This window comes from Seriola lalandi, unplaced genomic scaffold (genome assembly GCF_002814215.2).
Source record: "Seriola lalandi dorsalis isolate HSWRI2012SDOR001 ecotype SW California unplaced genomic scaffold, Sedor1 jcf7180002054584, whole genome shotgun sequence".
Lineage (NCBI taxonomy): Eukaryota > Metazoa > Chordata > Actinopteri > Carangiformes > Carangidae > Seriola > Seriola lalandi.
In genome coordinates, this window is record NW_019525137.1 from 1,860,559 (window position 1) to 1,879,921 (window position 19,363).

Genomic DNA, 19,363 nt, shown 5'->3' on the forward strand with positions numbered 1-19,363 from the left:
TGATTCTCCCTCCATCATCTTCAGGTTTCTTCATCTCGTTTTTACAATCATTTATTTATCAGTTACAAACATTTATAAAAGTGTAAAACACATCATTTATTAATGAGTTACTATAAGGCTCCTTTTACCAGTTACAAATGGTAATAACTCATTAGTAAGATTAATGAGTAGTAAGCATTAACTTCATCTTGCCAAATAGTGAGCCTGCATCAATGTATGAAAACTGTGTTTATGATTGTTTATGATTTATAAAGTGTTAACAACAGAATTAATAACCTAATTATAAACCATTATAAATCCTATATAAGGGTTGTCTTATTTTAAAGTGGTACCAATTTATTTTGCTGATTGCTGATAGTTTGAATGGGGAGCCATGTTGTTGTTGTTATTTGGAAAACTCCACTGAGGAAAACGTGCAGGTTGGATCGGGTCATGTTCCAGATTTCAGGTGGATCTGAGCTTTATTCACCAAAGTTGACCAGATAATTCAGTAAACCTGCTTCCTGGAACAAGCCCCCCCCCCCCCCCCCCGGGGTGATGAAGGGCCCTCGGTGATGTTGTTTGTCACAGCTCCTCCAGCAGCTGAGGTGGCGAGAAGACAAACAGTCCCAGCTGCAGTCTCCACAACAAGCTTCAGATCATGACCCGTGACATACAGCGCGATTCTTCCCATTGAACAGCGTTGTTTATTGTACTGACGGTGCACCAGTACAGTACAAAACATATGCACGCATGTAGGTACAATCAGAAAAGCCTGGGCTCATATCGTTTTATCTACAGAGTCCACCTTGGCATCACATTACTAAAAGCTTTTGTAATGATACAAAACTAATATATGGCAAACAAATTTAAATTCAGATGCATGAAACCGTCTTGAACTTGGTGTAGCATATCTGAATCCCGGCTGGATCCAGGATTAGGTCGGGGGCTGTGTCTGCTTCAGAGGCTAGGAATCTTTTTTGATGTAGCGAGCAGGACGGCGGCGGACACATGGCTCTGGTTAGGGCTTGTTGAGGACTCCACCGGGTCCACCAGCTGACGGCCTCCAGCCCAATCCCTCTGTGTTATGACAGTGGATTTAAAATCAGCATGGTGGTGGGTGGCTTTCTAATCCCTCCGACGTTCCCTCTCACATTACTCCGCAGATCAGCCTGACGGACGGCTCAGTGAAAAAAACACCTTGGGCTTCAGCTTCCCACGCACTCATGTTGTTCTCCCGTCCCTGCGTCCATCAGATCTTCATTGTGACTTAACTAGCGTGAAAACATGAGGGGGATCTGCAAATCCTTGAAATATAATACCACCATGTGATGGTTGTGTCAACATGAACATGTCTTCAAGGAATTTAAAAAACACATCAGATCAAGTCTCTGTATTCAAACGTTTAAAAAACAAATCAGAAAATCTTGAAAATGAATTAGAATGTACGTGCATATCAATACAAGATAATAAAGTTGATTATATGGATCATTTATCAGAGTATTTATATGTTGTTTAACCTGTTTTTATGCCGCTGCGCCTCCTCCACCAACCTGCAGGAAATATGGTCGTAATCTCTCCTTCCTGAGCTACAATGTTGAATAACATTATGATGTCACAGTGAAGTTGACCTTTGACCTTTTGGATATAAAATGCCATCACTTCATTTTATCTTCATAGACATTTGAGTTAAATTGTTTCATAATTAGTGAATGAATTTGTGAGTTATGGCCAAAGGTGTGTTTCATGAGGTCACACTCTGACAGAAGTGATGAAATTCCCTCTGGGCGTTCCTGATATATTGCATTCACAAGGAAAAAGCTCAAATAAAAGGACTGATTTTATGTACCGGACGTAAAGTGCCACTTCTGAGAAACAGAATAGACAGAGTAATAAAATTAAATAAATAAAATTAGTATTATTGTAGCAATAAATGGTCAAAACCTCAACTTGAGTGTTCTCATGTACTCAGAACTACTTTCTCTTTCCCTCGCACCACCCTCAGGACAAAGTGCATGTTTCAAGCGTTCAGAAAAGTGAAAACAGACACATTTATAAACATTATTTCCTTTAACTAACTTAGGTTAGCTCTGTTGTTTTTTTATGCCTCCGTGCCGGCGACAGTCAGAGCTGGAGGCATATTGTTTTCGGGTTGTCTCATCCTCGTGGACTCGTTATCTCAGTAACACCTCGATGGGACGTCTTCAAATCTGGCACAAACATTCACTTGGACTCAAGGATGAACTGATTAGAATTTAGCAGCTAAATGTCAAAGGTCAAGGTCAGTGTGACCTCACAACACAGAAGATTCAAATCAGCTTCTATAGGCTAAACTCTTTAAATAAAAATGCATAATCATGTTTGTGGGCATTGGATAGGTGCAGTGTATGATCAGTGATCAATGTCAATCGTCCCTGCTGTTGTGCAGAGTGCAGGTGGGCTCAGTGTAAAGTAGTCCTCTGCCTCCATCTTGTGTTGATAAAGCAGTACTGCAGTTTGGTGTGAGGGATCCGCTGGTCGCTCGTGCGTCTGATCCTCGGCTGTTGGAGGGGAAACTGATGAGTGTGATGAGTTTCACACAGTGTGGAAGTGACCACGTATCATCCGTCTTCTAAAATAGAACCCTAATCACTTTCTCTGCTCTGCGGTCCACATATAGAAGTGTTGAATATTTAAAATATCTTCATCAGCATTACACTGGCCCGCTACTGGAGGAGGACAAATAACCCGAGTCAGAGCCGTGATCCCGTTAAAGACACAGTTTAATATCAGACACCTTCACATTTGTGAAGCCATGTTTAAAACGTGCACCTGCTCGCTCTGCTGTCACTCACTCAGGATTGTTCGCTCGTTATTACGCTGACAAAAAGCAAAAGATGTCATGATTTAATGTGACTTTTTTTCTTTATCTTTTAGACAATACTCTGGCTTTTGTTTTGGATCCATCACTTCGATTTGAAGTGTTTATTGGCCTGTATAAAGGAGGAATGATTACAGCAAGAAAAACCTGTTCATTTAGACACCTGACGGTTGTTTTAAGACAGTTAAACTAGAATCACCTCCTCGTGGTTTTTTTCCTCCATCTACCAACCAAGCTGCAGGAAACATGGTCACAGTCTCTCCTTCCTGAGTTACAACACTGAATAATAATAAAGTGCTCTTACAGAACATTATGATGTCACAGTGAAGTGAAGTTTTGTGAGGTCACAGTGTGACAGAAGTGATGAAATTCCCTTGACGTCGCATTCACAAGAGCATGAGGTCACTGTGACCTTTGACCCTACACCACCAAAATCGAATCAGTTCTTCCTTGAGTCCAAGTGAATGTCTGTGCCAAATTTGAAGAAGCTCCGTCAAGGTTTTACTGAGATATCGCGTCCACGAGAACGGGACGGACAACCTGAAAACAATATGTCTCCGGCTCTGACCATCACCGACACAGAGGCATAAGAAACGTGAAGCAGTCCTTGAACACAAATCCTTTACACTGGGTCCTGGGGACCAAACTGGCATTATCTGTGAGTAAACACGACCGACCGTGTGTGGGAATTTTTTGGATTTCTCTAAGTTGAGTTTTTCATCCTACTTTGCTTTTTTCTAAGCGTCTTTTTTAAAATGCTAAACATTTAGCATTTAAAAAAAATCCCTGCGCTGGGTATCTATCTATTGGATGTTTGGTAAGTTGAAGAGCTGAAAAAAACACAAATACACACTGACTTATTTTAGTGTTTTATTGGGAAATTACCATCATTTCCATCCCCATTTATGATTTGTAACCAGTTTTAGCAAAAGAAAAAAAAGGTGTAAAAATATGATTTTAAAATAATCTGTAAAATACACACTCAGTGTTAGTAAAATATATGAAACAAATATCTGTGGATTTGATAAAGGATATAATTATAGGATATAATATAATAATCATCAGCATGGTGAACTTCTGTTAACCAGGTTTTCTTGCCTGGGTGTAAATCATCATAAACACAGGCTGTCATTCTCTAAAATACAGTGCAGCTGATTAAATGCACTCATTTAATTATGACGTAACAAAAGGCACATGTCACCACCGTTTGTCTCTACTGTATATTTGGTGATCAAACAATCACTCAAGTCCCACGCTACCACCACGGTCCACTTGTAATGGGTGAGGGTGATTTTTATGCTGCTTGACTTTGCCCATGTTTCTATAATTTCTTAATATCCAGATCGATTTTTCTACTTTTTTCTGTAAATGCAAAGTCAACTGCGTCTGATTGAAAAGACTAGAGGAGTAGTGGAGTGGAGCGTTCAGGTACACGCCGGGAAAAAAGACTTCCAGGGGCGAACTCATGAATACACTGCTGTATCACAGTGTTGTCTTTGCAACATTATAAGACCAGCAGCAGCAGCAGCAGCAACACACAGCTCACAGTTTAACATTCATCAGAGATTTGGTCTTTCAAAGCAGCTCAAAGATTTAAAGTTTATATTGCACAGGATGAGCAGAAGCTGAAGCTGCTGTTAGTAACAAAATAAACCTGACTTCATGCTGACACGTTAAAAAAAAAGCACAATAAAACAAAGAAATAAAAGTGTGTGCCACGGTTTGGCAAAAGTGAGTGGAACGCTGAAGTCGGTCTGAAATGAAACTTTCAGACAGAACAAACAGGATCCACCGTCAGGTCAACCTGATCTCCGTCACAGGATCACACAGCCAGAGGAGGACGACTCGGCGCTGCTGGACGCAAAAAAATAAAAAGATTTCACATCACACTCAATCACAAACAAACCACGTTATTCTGAGGCGACAGTCATCACTCTGAAACACGAGCTCTGAATCTGCTGTCGATTGACCTTGTTAAATTACTTAAATATCTCCTTCTCCCTCTCCATATGCAAATAATGTTGATTTCAAACTGCTGAAAACACGTGTCCTACTTCACTGGAGAATCCTTCGTCAGTGGATTACCTGTTCACAGATTCATCTCAGAGTTGCATGTGTTGAACTGAGAGAGGAACTTTCCTCCATCGAGCCTCCTAGTGTTAAAGTGCTCGTACAGACGCTTCACGAACTGTTCAGACCCCTTCACGTTCAGCACACGTCACTGTGTGGATGTGATTTTACATGGATGAAACTGCCATTTTTCTCCATCAGTCTCCACTCAGTAATCCACGACGACAAAGTGAAAACACCTTTTTGAGTTTCTATAGTGTCCATGATCCCTATAGTGTAGCAGTAAAGTGTTTATATAAACCCTAATATCTGGATTTGCAGTGGTTTGGATGGATGAATGTATATTTTTATAGTTTTATGACGACTTATGTCCTTTTTATTTTCATTTTTCTGTTGCACGTCGTTGCCTTTTACATATAAAAGATTTTATAAAGTTTTTAACCTTTTGTAAATGTAAGACCTTTATGGGGGGGCTATGCTATATCAAATGGATACAATTTGGGACAAGGTCTGAACAGAACATGGTGGCACCCATGTCCCCTATTGGACATCCCCCACCAGCCTGGGACAGTGATTGGCCTGAAGCCACATGACCACAGGCCCAACCACCTTTTGAAGAAGCCCCATAGGCAGTTATCTATGTGTTCACACACGCTTGGCTGCTTTGTATTATTATTTTTTGTTTCATACCTATCCTATTTAAATTTCACCTACACACATTGGTCAAATAATCTGTTTAGTACGATAAGTTAAGTGTTGCTGGAGTTCTGACTTCTTTGCTCAAGGACACTCGGAGACTCTGAAGCCACTCCAAGTTCAATTTGAGTTTTTTCAGACCAGAGGATCTTTCCCCTCCTGCTCTCAGAGTCCTTTAAAAGATATTTCAAACTCTTTCACTCAAAGTTCTACCATGAAGACCAGTTACACAAAACACCCTTAAGTCTTCACCTTAAGGTTCCCTTAAAATGTTCACTTAAATATTTAAGGTGTTCTCCTTATCTTGGTCTTATACTTAAGAAATCACTTAAAGTCAGTCACCTTAGCGACCAAAGTAAGGAAAAAAACTAAAGGTACCTCTGACTCTGTCTTAAGTGCAACATGACAAAGTTTATGGTGTCAAGTCAAGAACATGAACACATCCCAAGAGGAGTGAGAGAACCCAGTGCACACCCTTATTGATGAGGAATTAATTCTATATTACGCAAGTGATAAAGCTAACGCCAGCAATCATATGGTCTCCATGGAAACAGTACAACTTTACCACTGTTGCATCACTTTTACTGCCGTAAATTACTTAATTCTTTTCCTTAACAAAAGGAAACCTTTTAAGAGATTCTGTACAACACCCTTCAGCTAAGGAGAAATGAAACCTTAAGTGTTATACTTAAGTAGAAAACCTAAGGTGTTTTATGGAACTGGACCCTGATTGATGAAGAGCTGGCTGAGGTCGTCCTTCTAGCAGGTTCTCTCATCTCTGCATCTCCTGAAGCTGTTAGAGTGACACTGTGTTCTTTGCTCAGTTACTCCAGGAAGAATCCTGTTCTCTAAACTCCTTTTATATCCCAGTTATTGAGGTCACTGTGATCCTGGAACACTCAAAGCTTTAGAAATGGTTTTACACCTTCGCCCAGATCTACGGCTCCTCATAGTTTTATCATGGAGGTCTACAGAGAGAGCCTTGGACTTGACGTCTTGGTTTCCGTCCTGATACTCAGGTACTACGTCCACAATCAATTTTAAGCAGGAAGAAGCAGGAGCAAAGAGGCTGAATACGTTTAAGAGATTTCTGTTTGCTTTCTTATTTTTGTTAAATTGATTGTGCAAAAATTGAAGACATCTGAATACGTTATGAGGTCACTGCCCATCAGTCTGCACAGTGGACTCCAACATCCGGTAAGTAACAAAAAGAAAAACACATATTTGAGCGGAAAGAGATTTGAAAAACACCTCAAATGATCCCACCTCTGCTCTGGAGTGTCACCCTGCTTCATCCTTTTGGGGGCGCTGCTCTCCCACTCAACTGGAGGCTTGTCAGCCTGCCTGTCGCTCTCAGCGCTCACCTGAACGACAGAGGGGCAGAGACACTTTTAAAGCTTGATTATGGATCAAATAATTCTCTGCTGTGTAAAATATTAATGACTAAATAAGCAACCAGCAAACCAGCCTGTGTGTGTGTGACTCACCATGTTCCTCTTCCTGCCGGGGTTGTTGTTGTTGCTGCTGCTGCTGCTGCTGCTCAGTACGTTGTGGCTGTCAGCAGCAGAGTGGCTGGGTCTCTGGTGCAGCTCATCCCTGTGATGGACCACTGTCTGTTTAGATTGCAGCTTCCTGTAAAGTCAACACGAGTTCAATCATACTATACTGTTCGTACTGTTTAATGACATTCAATACTACAAGCCGGTTCAGTTAGTGCTGGTGTCACACGGACCTGCTTTATTTTGAAGGGTATTTTTTAATGTTCTCTCCCTGATTTACAAGTTAAAGTTCACACTAAACTCTGAATTAAACTGAACTAAGATAAACCAATGACACCATCCACACACACACACTACAAAAAGTGTAAAATTAAAATTAGTTTTCAATCTCTCACACATCTCAAGGGAAAATCCTGCTCAGTTTTACAAGTTTACAAGCGTGTCAGCGTCAGCTCTCTGTGGTGTTTTTCTAAATGACCTCAAACATACAAACATGTCTCTGATACAGTTTGGGAGACACAGACGGAGAAAGAAGACATAATGCAGTGAAATGGCACAACACCTCCATGTAGTCAGTACATTATGTGTTCCCACCTACGGACATCTTGTTATTGTCTAAAGTGCTCACTCATCTCAAAAATCCAAAACAGCTTTCAGTCGAGTTTTACTGTTTTCACTGTGAGAGACGAAACTGTTTTTTATGTCATACAGATTTAAATACACAACATAATGTATGTTTTAAAATGGAGTGTGTACGGTTATATTTATGGCTGATTCTATATTCTCCAATTTTACGTGAGGGCTGAAAGAAATGCAAAAAAACAAAACAAAACAAAATCATATTGTGATTATTGTGGCAGATATTAGGTGATACGAGTCACGATTTCAGCTGGAATAGCCATGTTTGCATTATTCACTTTGTAGCAAAGAGTATGATTCCTATGAGTCTCTGTAGCTCCACAATGCAGTGACAGTGACACGTTTTACCTTTAAGCTTAGCTAGTTTTAATGTCGACACCTCCTTTATGAAAATGTTTTATTCTTGTTTTACTGAGTCTGTTTTAACCTTGTTTTTTTTCCTGCTGGTTCGGGTCAGTGACCCTGAGAAACAAAAAACAGGTTGGAAGGAACAGTGAGCTGGTGCAGTAAAATCACAAGGACTAATGTCGAGGAAGTCTCGGTTCTGGCAGAGTCAGAGCCATAAAAAAGGCCCAGTCAGTTCTGGCTGAGCGTCGTCACCCTCTGTTCAGTGAGTAGAAGTTCTTCCATATATATTCTGTTTGGATCCAGGACCAGCACACTCAAAAACTCTTTTGTCCCCGCTACCATTGGTTTTTTGAATAGTCTTAAGTACCTCTTTGTCTTTTGTATAGATTGTTTGATTATTGATTATTGTATTTACTGTATTTCTTTATTGCTGACTGTGCAACGAATTAACAGTCATTTAAAAAAAATTGCAGCTGCTGAGATTCAGATATTACACTTATTGTAATTTCAATAACATTTGAATACATTTTTCAGTCCTGACTTACTACAGTTTAACATTCTGTACATTTACAGCATGCTTAATTTGACATTGTGATCCTGGTTAAAATTACTCTCCACATCACATTTAACATTTTCCAGTATGAAGATATATCAGAATATGGCAAAGTGATTTTTCTGCATTTCTCTCAGAGACCAACCAAACGTTTATATATTAAACTTACATCTGTCTGCTAATGATCCACAGCATTTAAAGATGATTTCATATGACAGTTCATTCACAACATTTATTTTTATGAAGAATTCAGATTCAGTTTCAACTGACCCCAAACCTGGAGACGGTTGTAACACAGATCTAACTCAAACACACTCAATTAACTGCTTTTTGTCTCAATAAGTAAGAAAATATTATTTATGCAATAATATTATAGTATTGATTTATTTAATAATATTTATCAAAGAACAGTTATTGAGTTTTGTTTTGCGTAGAACATACAAAACACCTTGAGTCAAAATAGGCACAATTGATTATTTTATGGCTTCTGATGAACAGAACAAGCAAACATATTATAAGAGGAGGATAGAAGAAGATATGACAGGATCAAAAAAACTTGTTTGTGTTTTCTTATGCATTAAAATGTGCAATTATTTGTGTTTCTGTTTTGCTATGGGAGAAAATTAGCTGCATATTTTTCCTATTTTGAAGTAAAATGTTGAAACACACTGTTGTGTGGTCTGTTGTGATTTGGCTGCTCAGCTTGGCCACAATTACAATAACTTGTTGCAACCGTCTCCACCCAGTAAAGTAACATGATTTCATCACACCGCACAGCTCCACTTAGAGTTAATAAATGATAATAAGGAAATGATGTCCAGCTACATGATTATGAATTTATCTTCTGAGGTCAGTCCGGGGAACCTCTCGTCCTTCTGCACATGAAAAGTAAGTAAGAGTTAAACTGTCTTTAGCCTTCACCACATCCCTGGTGGTCAGGCCTCAGCCTACCTCACCATTCACTTAGTGTCACCAAGCATTGATCTACACACTAATTAAGTCCCTTGGCTAAGAGCTGTGTGTGTGTGTGTGTGTGTGTGTGTGTGTGTGTAGGTATTAACACGATATTTGTTTAACAAAAGGAATCTCTGCACAGAAAAAACTACAATTAAGAGTTAAAGAGTAAAAACTTGGTCACAGACAAAAGAGAGTGGTGAGTAATGTGATTGTGAATGTGAATGTGTGTGAAGAGGGTATTTTGCAATGAAAACCTTGAAACAATGCTCACAAATCTAATATGATTTAACCCCAGTAAACAATAAATGTTTGATAGTCACTGGGAGAAACATCCATTGGATTCAGAGATGTCAGTCCAGATAGTGTGTAGTCTTTGTTAAATCAATAATTCAGCCGCACACACACCCTTCAGCCCTGCACTTCTCCCCAGTGGTGTGAGAGCTGCTGACCCCTGCTCCTCTCAGCCTGTCCCCTCCTCGGTCTTCCACCACCGCTAATTACACTCCCTTCAGTTTAGAGCCATCAGCCTGCAGCCTCGGCCCCCATCTGCTGCGTCGTCTGAGCTCTTTGACAGCCTCCTCTCTCCCCTCTCTGACACAGTGATAAACTAATAAGCCTGGCCGGGCACGCCGGGGTCAGGGCCCTCGGCAGAACCGGCCCCCGCCACATAACGGGGCTGACTCGGACCCTCCTTGGGGGAGCTGGGCCCAGGCGGGCTGGGAGTGGGAGTTACTGAGGTCTGGCTGATCAATGCTGAGAGGCAGACAGGCCTGATGTACAGTATCAGTGTGTGTGAAAGTTTTATTAAGAGTCATTCTACACCGAGAGAGAGTTGAGGCAAAGCACTCTCCACTCACTGCACACTGCTCCAGAAAGGATTATTTACATTAACACAACACACAGGTGACGTTCTGAGCCACATGCTTTTCATCAGACAATGAAAAACAGGAAGACAACATCTCAAATATCCCAGAATACAAACAATAAATGTGCATCATCCAAAATCAAAAATAATGAATCAATTAAACTCTGAAGCTCTCATCGGTCAGAATTAATCCTGTGCAGCTAAAACTCATCGAAATGTATTTCAAAGGTGATATTCTGTATTTTTCTTCCTGTCAATTAAACCCATGTCCAGATCCGAACCAACACTGAACGCAACCTACTGACAAAGACTGTGCATGTAATCAAGTCTGATACATCTTCTTCCTTTGTGACCATTGCACCAGTTGACATGTTCCTTCAGTAACATGAATGAACACACACACACACACACACACACACACACACACACACACACACACACACACGCACTGTAGTTTATTTTGACCAAACGTGAATGAATCTGCCTCTGAAAAAACTCCCCAGAAATAAAGGAAGAAACACATTATCAGTACTTCCTTTTGCATATGCCTTTTTTTGTGTCAAAATTTATTTAAAACATTTTTTTTCACAGAGCATTTAGGTATTTCAAATATTCCATATTTTAGTAAATTTATACCTTAAAAAACCTTAAATAACTATATAAATCTGGGAACTGTTGTTAAGATACCAAACACTGTACGTCAGGCTGAATTTAGACAACACGTATATAAAGTCATGCAAAATATATCTTCAATATTCCCATTTGAATGGAAAATTGCAAACATAAAATACACGGCATCTGGGGTGTGAATGCTGCAAATCAGCTTTGCACTCTACAATAATACAGAATACAAAGTGCTGCAACGTGCTGCTGTCAGAAAGTGTAGAAGCTACTTGTGTTCTTTACATTTAAAGAACCTGGGGAATACTGAACGAGGAGATCAAGAGTTTATATTTAGACATGCATCAGCTGTTCTCAGGTGGAGCCGCCAGAGTTGAGGACCTGCCTTATGTGATATGACACCTGAAAGCAGATCCCATTGCAAAGTATGTTCCTCTTACTGTGTATTAACACGTGTGTGTGTGTGTGTGTGTGTGTGTGTGTGTGTGTGTGTGTGTGTGTAGCAGGATCGTACCTGATAGCTGAGCTCAGACTTTGGTACCAGTCATTCAGATCCTCCTGGTTGCTGGACATCAGCAGGAGTTTGGCTCTGGGGAAGGTTAGCTGGAGGAAGAGGGGGGAGAGGAGAATGAGGATGTCTGTTGCTGGGGTGGACAGAAACAAAGTACATTTACTTGAGTACTGTACTTAAGTATATTTTTCAGTATCAGTACTTTACTTGAGTATTATTTCTTTTTACAACCTTCCGACTTTTCCTCCACTACACTTAAAGACAAATATTGTACCTTTGACTCTACTACTTTTCTATGAAGTACTCTTACTTTGAAGCAGAGCTTTTAGTCAGAAGAATAAATCTTCTTTTATTTTGAAAATGTGACAGACCGTACACTGTATTCATCACAGGAGAAAAACCAATCACAGCCAACTACTCCACTGTCAGTCATGTTTGAACCTGTCAGTGTCCTAACGATGGCAACGTTAGATAAAGATAAGGCAGAAGATTCTTCACCAGAGACCTGATCTGATCTGAAGTCTGTGAAAGTTTAGAAATAAAGAAAGATTCATTTAGTTGGAAATGTTTGCTGTGTTTACCACGACCAGACTTTGTGTTTTTATGTCCATGTCTTCAGTCTTTGTATCATTTTCTACAGTCTTTTTATTCTAAAGGTTCTACAGTCAGTCAGTCAGTCAGTCAGTCAGTCAGTCGGTTGTTTCAGAGTCATCAGTTTCTGTAAATGTGGAACAATACAAGTTCAATCTTCAGTAATTTTAAAATCAAGTACTCCAGTAGATTTAACTAAAAATCTGACAGAACAACTTTCACTTGTATCAGTCATATCTGACCAGGAGGATCTATACTCTGACTCTGTGCCCACCTCTGGCAGTATGGGTGTGCATGATGGGAGTGAGGGACTGTATTATGATGGGTTTTGTGATATTAGCGGCGCAGCTTCTTCATTCATTTCAATGACAGTTATGTGTTTAAAAGAGACACAAGAAGCACAAACAGTGGATTTCTCAGTGCAGCTGCAGTAACACTATAAAAACAGTAGAGGGTAGACCAAATTAAGCAAAAAAAACAAACAAAAAAACCTCTTCTCCCTGTCAGCTCATCACACAGCAAAACCTACTGCTGCTCCTCACTGCTCATTCATCACCCGCCAAACTTTGACATGTGAAGGTAAAGAAGGTGGAGGAAGCAGGTCAAGTAAAGAATCTGCTGCATTCAGGTCACATTTACTGCAAAAACTACGGGCGGCTGGACAGAAACCTGTTCTCAGATCTCCGGTGGGCTTGTCTCAGGTCTACGGAGTGACAGGGTCCTCTTCCTTTGAGTCAACAGTAATTATCAACTCTCTCATTCACACTGCCAAAACCAGACTCAGATTGAACTTGTCAAACAAACCAGTGGGAGATGTCTGAGCCCAAACAAAAGGGGCTTTTAGAGCAGCATAATTACACTGGGAAAGCTATTACAGAGGATCAAAATTAGCCCTTCACCATATTAAATGGCCTTTCACATTTACCTGCGGCTGCAGCCTCCACACAGGAAACCGGCTTGTTGAGCAGTGACATATTGATCATTGCCACGTGTGTGTGTGTGTGTGTGTGGACACAACTTTATGCTGGAACAGAGGAGCATATAGCTCATCAAACATAATGATGTTTTTACACACGGGGAGGGGAGTGTCTCTCATTATACATTAAATAGATTAAGATTTCAAATGTATCATCATCAAAAGTATTATCTAATTACAGAGTTCAGTGAGTGGGGCCGAATTGAGTGGCGCGTGATATTAGGCGCTCGCTACTTTGGGGGACGGCGGTTGATTTATTCACAAATACATTCCACTTCTATTGGAATGTGGTAATTAGGGATTTGTCAGGAAATCTGACCCTCTTAGGTAGAAATTACTTTGTATAATAAGAACGGCAGAGCATGGAGCCTCATCGCTGCACATAATTTAGCTTGATTATTTATACATCAAAGAGAATCTGTCAGGGATGTGGGAAAATATTCAAGTAGCGAGGGAATATTAGCAGGAGGAAGACTGCAGACAGAGAGAGAGAGAGAGAGAGAGAGAGAGAGAGAGAGAGAGAGGGAGAGAGAGAGGGGAGAGAATAAGGAAGGTTGAGACAGACAAAAGGAGAGAGGAGAGAAAATAAAGAGGAAAAACGGGGCGAGCCACAAGTAAAAGCCAGCGCTCGGCAAACATGGAGTAGGAGAGGGAGAAAAAAAAAAAAAGAGAATTTTAATAAAACTGTTTTTTTTGGTTTTTTTTTCCCCCCAAACTTTGCATATAGATTGCCATGGCATTTACAGCTGTCAAATTTAATTTGGCTTTAATTCTTCATGGCCCTGGATGACGAGGGCCCTGGAGTGCTGACAGCCCTTTTCTTTGAGCTTAGGTAGGGGCCCAGGATCAATAATGTGTCCTTATGAGAAATTACATGTAATGCTATTGAGTATGCATCTGGGCCTCGGTGGGATAAGAGGCTAATGAAATGCCATTTCTGCCATTAGATAATGTGCAGCAGGCTGGTGGAGAGCGGCGACAGGCTTGAGGAAGATGTATTTACTGGAGGGCCGGAAGAGATGGATCTGCAGCCTAATCTGATCCAGCAACTGAGAGATTCTGTTGCAGCTGGCAGCCGTCACTACACTCCTCAGTTCTTCACACACATATACACACACACACACACACACACACACACACACACACACACACACACTCCAAATAATACAGCGACTAATCTCCCCATCAGCAGCCTTTTCATTAGTCACTTAGGCCTGGTCATGACGATACGTCACTGGGCCTGCGAAGAGACTCGTAAATACATGCTGGACACTGTAGTCTTATACAAACTGCTGCTGCTGAACTAGGATTAACTGAACCGAATTTACCCTCCCATCTGTGTGTTGTGCTGCAGATGCGCACAACATAAATAAATCCTGTGTTTTACTCTCTACATATTCTATACCTAGACAAAATCTCTAGACTAGTGTTGCCCAATAGACCAATCTAAAAGGTATTGCAGTCTCATTAAAGATGGTATTTTCCCTATTTTATTAATGATGGTACTTTAATAATGAAAGTGTTTTAAAAAGAGCTGTATTTCCTATGAGTTGCGTCGATGTCTGACAGCGGGGCAGTGTGTGTGTCTACAGCGCACTGCTTTCACTCAGCATAAACTGAATGTAATTTATTACTACTTTTTATTATTATTATTATTATTAATTAATTAATTTATTACTTTTCCTGATGTTTAGGGTTTCAGTATCACTATCGAGACATTGAGGCTGGTATTGTTTTGAAGTCATAATTTTGGTATCGTGGCAACAGTGCTCTCGACACCACTGAGAGAATCATGAATCAGTCTGTGTGGGCAGGGAAACTAATTTGCACCAACAAGCTATGAAATGACTACACACTAAATCATTTATCATTAATTGTAAAAACAAAAGATCCATAATCAAAAATAGTAATTTGATAATTATAATTGGTTGATTTCCTGTCTAGTTTTATTTGATCACTGTGTCTCAGCCCAGCTGTAAACTACTAGTCCTGTGTGAATCAAGCTTTAGTGTAGAGACAGTTTTTTTTTGACAGACAGCGGGGTAATCAAACCTCTACAAAGCTGCTGTGCATCACAGGGAAGCACGTTACAAACACAACATAAAGAGCTCTTTGAGCAAGAGGGTATCAGCTGAAATGAATATTGATACTATGCAGCACGAGCACTAAACACTTGCAGAATAAACGCTTTGGTTACTTGCTCAATGACGCGCAACTCGTTCTTTTGAATGTTTCATGACAGCAACTGCATCATTTAGACACAATTTGTCAGCCAGCAGCTGTACTGAGACCTGGAAGACAGATCAGACTGAGAGGAAAGACACATTAAAAGTTCAACTTTTGGGCTACTTCAACAAAGGGGTTTGAAGGGATTAGGGGAGAAGAAGAGGCGAGGTAACGCGGGCCTCCTCTGACAAGCTGAACTAAATGACATTTCATTCAGCGGCTGGAAAAGGCTGGAAAACATTCAGGAAACCTTCGTTTGGCACATTATACAACAGAAAGCATCGGGGCCATAAGTAAGACAAATCAAAGCAACATACATCAAAAGTGGAAATTAAATAATGCCTACGCTAAGGATTCACTCATGTGTATACTCAAATCAATGAACAGATGTCTGCCCACCTGCTGCCCAATAAACACTCATTCGCATTTTTCTTTTTCATATTCAACTGCTCAAATTTTTCTACAGTTAGTTAACCAGGAAATCACAAATCCTCTGTCAACTACTGTAGATGGCCCTTGTCTCATAAACATAAGAAGTAACACTCTAAGGTATGGTAACCTGACTGTGGTAAATAAATACAATTTAGATAGGTGTGTTAGAATTAAAGCCGGACCAAAAGAGATGAGGCTCTACAGCATTTCATCAACTCTGAACGGTTCTCCTCGTCAGACTAGTTTCAGGTCACATCCCTGTTTATCCAGAGTCAGAGAAAATATGAACCATTTGTGTGAAATTTTGTCATAATTACTGAGTGAAGTCTTGAGTAATGGCTAAAAAGTGTTTTGTGAGGTCATCATGACCTTGACCTTTGACCATCAAAATCTAATCATCATTCCCTTGAAGAGGTCTCGAGATATCGCGTCCAGAAGGCAAAAATCATGTTTTGTGAGGTCCCTGTGACCATTACCTTTCTCCTTTAGGAAACAAAATGTAATCAGTTCATTACTGACTCCAAATGAATGTCTGTACCGAATTTGAAGAAATTCCATCAAGGCGTTACTGAGATATCATGTCCATGAGAATGGGATGGACGTACGTACAACCTGGAAAAAATATGCCTGTGGCTCTCACTCTCGCTGGCAATGAGGCGTAAAAAATGTACTGTTTTTCTTACACTCAGCACAGTAAAAAAACAAACTTCAAAAGACTTAAAATTTAAAAACTTAAAATTCAATAATCTAGCATCTTCTAATCAAGTTAGTGATACAATTTGTCATTTTTACTGTGATTCAGGGACCAATCACCAGACAAACATGACACTAATATAAACTACATGGACATTCTGCTGTGCTGAGGGGTTGAGGAGCTTTCACTGTAAATGTTGTGGCTGCTCTGTGACAGTCATTCCTTGTTCTGACTCATTTATTCTTTTTGCTGCAAGGGAAAACGGTGTGTGCTCCTCAGTGGGGGGCTGTGCTGCAGCTGTAGAGGCCATAGAAGCTAAAGTAAAACAACACACTGAAAATAATATTAATTTTACTTTGTTATTCAGAATATCAAGTAAATAAATCTCTGGTCTTTTGTATTCACAGTGGACTTAACGTTTCCTGAAGGCCAACTTGTTGTTGCATTGACAGGTCACAGAATCTGATGAATGCGCTGTAACACCAGCGGGCTGAACACTTCTCCTCTCAATTTATCAAAAATGCCACCAGTTCTTACTTTAACATGTTGGACAGTAGATAAATAATTGAACATATGACTCATGCTTCCACTCGCAAATACTGCATTCTGCACTAGTTTTGTTGACTTTCCAATGTTTAAGCTGATCTGTAATGTTTGTCGTTAACAACAGCGTCACTGAGTTATCACCGGTTTATAAAAGGTCATGGTAAGAGATACTTACTAAAATTGAGCAAGCCTTCGTATCATCATTAATAACGGGCCATAAGTAGCAAGACATTAAAGTAATTGAAAGACAAAGAAAGGTGCTTGAGCTATTTTATTACCACTGCCTAGTTTGTCCAGCAGAGCACTGTGAATCCACTGTTGGCAACATGGACAGATCAGCTGACTGCTGAAGAGCAGAATGTAGGCTAAACGTTAGATTCAAACACTTGGGAACAGGCAGAGATAGATGGTTAGGGTTAGAGTAAGTCAGGCCAGATATCATTAGATCAGGATGCTTGTTAGGGGAAACGCATCTCCACAGGGAAACTTCACTTCCCCCAATATCTACTTCAGAGTGTTGGAATCCAACGCCGACCCAGAGCGGAGTTGGTGCTTGTGTGAGTGGTGTAGGCAGTTGCCCGTTCACAAACTTGATGTTACCTTCATTTGTGAAACAGACGGTAAAATAGTTCTAGCGAGTAAATGAACAGAGCTATCATTGTTTCCCTCGTCACTGACAGCTACTGTAAAACATATGCTTGTGTTGCTAAATTAGCGACAAAGCTTGCCAATGCAATGGCTTGTAAGCATACGCTCTGTGACGTCACACACAGGTTTGTGAAGAGTGGTTTTGAAGGTCAGAGTGAGCTGCCCCGCCGTCGCCATCTTGGCAGTGTCTGACTCCGCCCCGAACTCCCAACTAATCCAAAAATGGGTAAAGAGGAGGGGCGTGTGTGGAGCTGAGACTTTGGTGCATGACGGTTTGTGGCGCATACTCTCACCCACCTGTCACTCAAACCAGCACACCCTCAAATCTAGATGAAATCTTGATAAAAAGTAAACAGGTGAGTTATATAACCAGTTGTCATGAAGGAGGAAATCAGGTCTAGAAACCAAAATTGCAGTACTTGAGTGACGACTGGCATCTTTCTCCAAATACATTATAATGGTAGTTTGTTTTGAAGTTTAGAGTTTAGAATTAATGCTAACAATCGTTAATCGTAAAAATCGTTATGTTATGTTATGTTATGTTATGTTATGTGTTTCTGTTAGAAAATTAACATTGGCTGATATATCGTAAACCCTCAAAATCAAAATTGGCATTGGCCTTAAAAATCCTGTATTGCTCTAGCTAGAATAGGTAGGAAAATTATGGGTCCCCAAAACAAATCATTAAATGCTACATATAACATTTGAGTTAATACATAATATATAACAATAAGGTATATAATGGATTCTTTGTACCATGTTCAATCAATGGCATGTACATTCTGTCTTCAATCAAGTTAAGGTGGTGCTGACATAAAGCTTCAGCAGTCTGAATAAGACAAATCTAGTAGGTGTCTTCGACCTGGCAGTTGTATGTAGGTTCATTGCTTGTGTTTTGTCTCATCAACAAGCCTGTTTCCAGTTTCCACCATGTATCTCACAGTCTAACACACTGACTAGCTACACACAATAGGGAATTTCATAATAAAAAAAAAAACATAATTGTGAAATATGACAACTAAATTTATATCAACTAATTTATATAACTCAAGCCTCACAGCTTCAGCTCTGGAATAAATCCTTGTTCAGAATGGGATCTCTGTCTCTTACTGTGTATGTATGGAGAGGAGGAATGATGATATGGTGTAATCATTAATATGCTGCTGTTTTCCTTATGTATTGTTTCTTCTGAGTTTTCAGCTGCTGTTCATAAATAAATCAGTACTCTGTTAATTATTTGTTCCCTGATTTGTTAATGTTGTTTTTCAGCCTATTTCCCACATGACTGAGATGAACATAATCTAATAGAATATTCCACAATATCCCAGAAGCTCCCTGATCCCTCTAATGTTTTATTACATGACCAAACTCAGGTAGGCAGTTATGTGCCTTGGGAGCTGATACTCACACTGAGCAGGCCTCCTTTGCTCCTGGTGTGCCCGAACACCTTCTCCAAAGTGCAATCCTGCAAGGGGTACATGTGCTGGCCGGTGAACTTGTCTCCATTGGTGGGATGCAGTGGGCTGCAGCGCTTGGCCTGCAGCAGCATGTCAGAGAACAGGAAGAACATCTTGGGCTTAGCCTCTGCACCTTTAGGAGGAACCATGTTCAGCCAGCCCTCACGGATGTACCACCTCCCTGTGAGAAGAGGA

The 19,363-nt window shown here is 40.3% G+C and overlaps 1 protein-coding gene across 2 annotated transcripts in view; it reads right to left on the reverse strand.

The window, feature by feature from the left end:
- Positions 1–3,696: 3,696 nt before the first annotated feature.
- Positions 3,697–19,363, reverse strand: part of arhgef39 (Rho guanine nucleotide exchange factor (GEF) 39) — a 60,305-nt gene continuing 44,638 nt past the window's right edge. The window contains exons 8-12 of one of the 2 annotated variants that reach the window (XM_087177250.1): positions 19,120–19,349; positions 11,602–11,690; positions 7,093–7,237; positions 6,872–6,969; positions 3,697–4,690 (exon numbers count right to left, since the gene is read on the reverse strand). In XM_087177250.1, the coding sequence (XP_087033376.1) occupies positions 4,654–4,690; positions 6,872–6,969; positions 7,093–7,237; positions 11,602–11,690; positions 19,120–19,349 (599 nt within the window). In that variant the 3' untranslated portion in view covers positions 3,697–4,653. Of the gene's footprint in view, positions 4,694–6,871; positions 6,970–7,092; positions 7,238–11,601; positions 11,691–19,119; positions 19,350–19,363 lie in introns of both variants that reach the window. The other variant, XM_023418729.2, reaches the window with a different exon arrangement.